This window comes from Belonocnema kinseyi, chromosome 4, assembly GCF_010883055.1.
Source record: "Belonocnema kinseyi isolate 2016_QV_RU_SX_M_011 chromosome 4, B_treatae_v1, whole genome shotgun sequence".
In the NCBI taxonomy this organism is placed as follows: domain Eukaryota; kingdom Metazoa; phylum Arthropoda; class Insecta; order Hymenoptera; family Cynipidae; genus Belonocnema; species Belonocnema kinseyi.
Window position 1 is genome coordinate 25,084,849 of NC_046660.1, and position 6,336 is coordinate 25,091,184.

At 29.3% G+C, this 6,336-nt stretch overlaps 1 protein-coding gene across 1 annotated transcript in view; it reads right to left on the minus strand.

Annotated features, from left to right (window-relative positions):
* The window catches only part of LOC117170792 (dynein beta chain, ciliary-like), a 47,565-nt gene that overhangs the window by 5,199 nt on the left and 36,030 nt on the right, over positions 1 to 6,336 (minus strand). Inside the window, exon 12 of the mRNA XM_033357830.1 lies at positions 4,315 to 4,466. Coding sequence (XP_033213721.1) covers positions 4,315 to 4,466 — 152 coding nt within the window. The remainder of the gene's footprint in view (positions 1 to 4,314; positions 4,467 to 6,336) is intronic.

Below are 6,336 nucleotides of genomic sequence, written 5' to 3' on the forward strand. Positions count from 1 at the left end.
ATTTGATTTACAAAAAAAGTTCTATGGTTCAAAAAAAATTTTTGTTCAATAGAAAAAAGAGGTTGGTAATGTAGGAATTCCACTGTGTCGCATGCCCTTAAATACAAATGTCTTGAAATTATCCATAGAATACTATGCAATTTTTTTAGATTTTTTCGAAAAAATTTTTGATTTTTAGAAAAAGTTGAAATTTGCAAAGAAGTTTTCAATACAATCTGAAAAATTCAAGAGTATTCTTTGACGAATTCTAAGACATTTTTATTCTTGGAAAATGTGTACCAGAGCCTATAGATTTTGGGAAATAATTGATCAAACTTTATGCGAAAAGAATTCGCATCAAGTTTGGTCAATTATTTCCCAAAATCTATAGGCCTTGGTACAAATTTTCCCATAATAAAAATGTCTTAGAATTAGTCAAAGAATATTCTTGAATTTTTTCAGATTTTCTGAAAAATTTTTTTGCGAATCTCAAATATTTGGTTTTTTGAAAAATCAAAAATTTTTTCTAAAAAATCTAAAAAATGTCAAGTGTTCTTTGGTTAATTGCAAGACATTTTTATTTCATTGAACTTTTTTTTAAACATTGAAGTTTTTGAGAAAAACAACGATGGTGGAAAAAAACAGTTTTTGGGACATTTTTGCATTTTTTCCGCCATGTTGGAAGAAGAAACATATGTATAAAAATTTTCTGTTAAAGCTTAAGAATTTCGTGAACAAATGGTTGAAGAAATTTTAAGATATTAACGAGTTTTATATCTGAAAAAAATTATAAAAGTAAAAAATCAAGCATTTTTCACTGGTTTAATTAATGAAAATCACTGGTTCAATCAATGAGATTCGCTAGTTAAATCAGTAAAGTTCATTTGTATAACCAATAAGGCTGACTGATTTAATCATTGAGATTTCATGTTTACATAAATGAGGTCCACTGCTCCCATAAATAAGGTTCACTGATTTAATGAATGACGTTAACTGGTTTAATCAGTCAGGTTAAGTGGTATCATCAATTAGGTTTACTGGTTTATTCAATGAGGCTAACTGGTGTAACCATTGAGGTTCTCACACTGGTTTAATTAGTAAGATTAATTGGTTTAATTAGTGGACTTTACTCGTTTAATTAATGAGGTTCGCTGGTTTCATCAGTAAGGTATATTACTGGTATATTCAGTAATGATTTCTTAGTTGAGTAAATTACTGATTCACCCAGTCAAATGCAGAGAATCACTGGTTCACCAGTTGTAGTTAAAAATACTGGTTCAACCAGTAACAATTTTACTGGTTCATTTTAAGAGAGATAAGCCAATAGCTAAGAATAAAAATTTCATATATCGTGCCTTTATTTACAGTGGACTTACGGTAATTTCTGGAGTCATGTTGCCCAATTTCTGGAACATCGATAGCGTATTTACAGCAGTGCAACTAAATCTATTACTAATGTGGCAAATATAAATATTTTCGCAACTTAGCTTGTAATTTTATTATTCAAAATGATATAAATAATAATTTCATTATTGAAATAAACATTTAATATTATAGTGTTAGTTTTTTTTAAACTATAAATGAATTTTTGATTACAGAAACAATGATATGGTATGTTAAATGAAATAAATATATCTTTAAGGGGTCCATAAACTTTTTTACTAATTTCAGGGAGAAGGGGAGGGGGGATAACGTTAAGAACTTAGAGAAAGTTTAGTCCGCTTCTTAATGATACATTTTAACAAGCTTTCCAATTTTTCTTGGCAATGCAACGATACAGTTTAATGATAATTAAATAAGAAAGAATTGATATTATTTTCTAGAGCAGGATCATTAATGAATTAATTTTTAAACTTAAATTTTGCGGACTACTTGTCAAATACTTTTGTAGAGAGACGAGAAAAAATCTGCCTCGGCCCGGATTTGAACCGGGAACGCCACTTATTAATAGTGGAGCGTTTATTCAATTACGCAACTAGATAAACGCTGAACTCGTGGTAAGTAACGTCCCTCGATCAAATCCGGGCCGAGGTAGATTTTTTCTCGTTTAAAAAAAAATTATCTGACCAGTATTCGGCCTAATATAACATCGGAAATAAATTAATGATTCAATAGGATTGAAAATAAATGTCACATTTCGAACTTCGCGCTCATTTTTTCGTCGATTTTGAAGTAACTTTCAATTTTTATTTCTTTTATTAATTTTCTTTTGTATAAATGTGAAATAAATCAATTAAACCGAATAACAAAATCCAACTATTCTTAGTTAAAAATGACTTTTGTTATTATTAAATCAAAAACTCATCTATTTGGTTCAAAGTTGAACTATTTGGTTGAAAAATTATTTTTTTAAGTAAGGATTTATCTCTTTGGTTGATAATTTGACAATTTTGCGAAGAATACGTTTTTTGTTGTTGTCAAAAATCCTTTTTTGATAGAAAATTAATCTTCTTGCTTTTTTAGCCAAAATATAAACCGTTCGATGTTTCATTGAGAATTAATCTTTGTTGGTTGAAAGATCAACTTATTGATTGAAAATTGAATAAATTTGTAAACAAAATTAGCTTATTTTCATTAAAATTAAATCAAAATTAAATCATTAAATCTAGCTATTAAACATTTGTCTTTTTCTATAAAAAATTAATGTTCTCATTTAAAAATTCATTCTTGTTTTAAAAATGCAATTTTTTTTAGAAATTAATCTGTTTTAGTGAGAATGAAACTATTTTGTTGAAAACTTATCTTTTTTGGTCAAATTCAAATTTTTTTTGTTTTAATTAAAAATCTTTCTTGTTTAAAATATCAACTATGCATGTTTCGCTAAAAAATTATCTCCCTTAAAAATCAATCTTTTTGGTTGAAAGGTAAAACATTTGGTAAAAAAAAAACTATTCATTTTGAATTTAACTATTTTCTTGAAATTTAATATGCTGATAAAAAAACATCTTTTTATCTGAAAATTTAACTATTTGGTAGGAACTACATGTGTTTCGTTTAAAATTCTTCTTTTTGTTTGGGATTTAAAGTATTTTTTTTTCATCAAATTATTCTGTTTCTCTTGAATTCAACTAGCTGGAAATTCCTTTTTTTTTTGAAAATAATTTTCATCGCTGAAAATTTAACTTTTTCATTTTTTGTTAAAAATGTATCCTTTGTAAATTAAAAATTTAACTATTCAGTATCACATTCATGTACGATGTTGAAAATTCATCTTTTGTAAATTAAAAGTTCAGCTGTGTGTCTAAAAAATTTTATTTTATTGTTAAAGGTTAACTTACTTAGTTGATGATTCAACTATTTTTTAAAAGTCATATTGTTGAGATAAAAAAAAACTTTTTTTGTTCAAAACTTAGCTTTTCGTTTTGAAAACTCAACTTACTAGCGAGAACTGCATATTTTTGTCTGAATTTTAATCTTTTTTGTTTGAAAATTCACCTTTTTTTTGGATCTTCTGTGTTTTTAAAAATTAAATTAGTTAAAATTTTGTTTTTTGTATAAAAGTAATTTTTGAAACTGAAAACGTAACAATTCCATTCTCGTTTGAAAACTTATTTTTTTCAGTTGAAAATTCAACTGAGTATTTTATTTGAACTTTAATTTATTTGTTAAAAATTCAACTATTTTGTGAAAGTTAGCTTTAAAATCGAAAATGCAACTTTTTCTAAAAGTGTAACTTATCGTTTTGAAAGTTAAAGTATTTTGTTGAATTTAAAATTTAATTTAAAGTTGAATGTAAAGTCGATCACCTTTTTAAAAATGTTCTTTTATTGGTTAAAGATTGAAAAATTCACTTTCATTTTTTAGCTTTTTGGTTCTCAATGAAAATTGTAAATAAAAATTCATATTTTGGGAATCAAAATTTAACAGTTCGGTAGAAAATTACACTATTTGGTAAAAAATTAACTTTCATTTAAAAAAATTAAATACAAATTCTTTAAATTTATAATTTCCTTTATTTATATTATCATGCAGGTATTTTTATTTTATTTTAATATACCTTTTAATTATGACAAAAAATTATTTCTCAATCCAACAAAAAAGTTGTCATAAAAATAAGAGATTTCACATGGAATAAATTTTTTCAAAAGTTAAGTATTATAAAGACAAAAATATTCTTTAATTAAAAATAGAAAAATGATGTATAATCGACCCTTTTCCAAAAAAAAATTTTGATATTTCAGGGTTTATCCGGGGTTAACCAATGGTTACCTTGGGGGGGGGGGGGGGGGGGGGGGGGGGGGGGGGGAGTAAATGGCGCAGAATTAGTAAGGTAGTTTATGTACACCCATAATGAATGATTCAGAGGACTTGAACTTTTTTTGATTTCTTCGATACCTTAGTACTGTTCATCAGCTGTCTCCAATGCCTTTCTCTGATAGCAGGATTTTGTAGCTCACCTACTGCCCTTAGAGAAGTCAGCATATTTTTCACAGTAGATTCTAAAGACACGAAAGTGTCCCATGGTCTCATTTCCTTATCCAAAGAAACTGAAAAACAGAAATGAGATTAAAAAAAAATTTCCACGCTTCACATTCATTCTCCTATTTCGCCGTTTTCTCTTTTTTTTTAAGAATTCCTCTTTTCCCCTCTGTTTTCAAAAAAAACTTTCTCTGTTCACCTTTTTCTTCTTCAAAATACAAACTAAAATAATAAAGAGTAACAAGAAAATAACTATTTTTCGCTCAAAGTTAATTCTTTCTAATTGAAAATATACTATTATATTTTTGATTGAGAAGTCATCTTTTTAGTCAAAAATTTTTTTACTTTTTTGAAAATTTAACAATTTTGTTGAAAAGTTTTACTTTGGGTTAAAATTAAACTAATTTCATTCCTTTCTTGAGTTTTCACCAAAAACTTTTTGTTTTCGGGACTAAAAAATCTTTTTCGGTTAAAAATTTAACTTCGGTTGAAAACTCTTCTCTAAGTATAAATTCCCAGCTCAAATACCTGTACAGGCACCTCGAAGGATCGTGCACATATTTTTGTACACAGAGCTGCACACGAAACCTGTAGAGATAATCTTGACGGTTCCTGTGCAGAAATTTGGCAAATGTACATGCTCCTGCAAAAGAACCTATATGCAAGATAACCCTCAAATTATTCTCTACAGGTTCTTCCAAATAGTAAATTAAAGTGTGGATTTATGTACAGGATCTTCTTCAGGAACCTGTACATGCGTCTGAATTTACTGCGAAAATGAACCTGTACATGTTTCTGTAAAGAAATCCGCACTTCAATTCACTTTTCAAAGACTCCTGTACATTTTTATGTACAGGATCCCACACCTCGATTTACTTCAAAAAGGAACCTATACATAAGTCTTTACTAGAACATGCGTGTCAATTTACTTTCCAAAGAAACCTGTACATACTTCTGTACAGGAACCTGCGCCTCAATTCACTTTGCAAAAAAACCGCAAAGAAACCTGTTTCGGTTTCTGGAAATGAGCTCGCGCCTTTATTTAATTTAATTTGCAAAGGAACCTGTACAGGTTTCTGTAAAGGAGGCCGCGTCTAAATTTGAGTCAGAAAGAAACCTATACTTGTTTCTGTACATGAACTCGTCCCTCAATTTACTTTCCAAAGAAAACGGCACATATTTCTGTACAGGAACCCGCGTCTCAATTTACTTTGCAAAGAAACCTGTGCATGTTTCTGGACATGAACCTGCGACTCCATTAAATTTACTTGGTAAGGAGACCTGAAATGTTTCTAGGCATGAAATCACCCATCCATTTCAGTTGATTCGTAAAGGAACCTGTATATTTTTTTGTGAAATAACTCGCCCCTCCATTTAATTTGATTCAAAAAGGAACCTGTACATGAACTCTCTCTTCAATTTACTTTCCAAAGAATTCCATACATGTTTCTGTACAGGAACCCGCGTCTCACTTTAATTTGCAAAGAAACCTGTGCATGTTTCCGGATTTGAATCAGCGGGTCCATTAAATTTACTGCAAAAATAAACGTGTGTATGTTTCTAGGCAAGAACTCGCGGCTCCATTTAATTTACTTCGCAAAGGAAATCTGTCCATTTTTCTGTACAGGAACCTGCGCCTCAATTCACTTTGCAAAGAAACCGTTGCATGTTTTTGGACATGAACCCGCACCTCAAATTAATCTACTTCACAAAGAATCCTGTGTATGTTTCTGGACATGAACCTCCACCTCTATGTAATTTACTTCGCAAAGAAACCTGTGTTGGTTTCTAAACAAGAACCCGCGTCTCAATTGAATTTATTTCGCAAAGAAACCTGTGTCGGTTTCTGGAAATGAACTCGCGCCTTTATTTAATTTAATTTGCAAAGGAACCTGTACAGGTTTCTGTAAAGGAGGCCGCGTCTAAATTTGAGTCAGA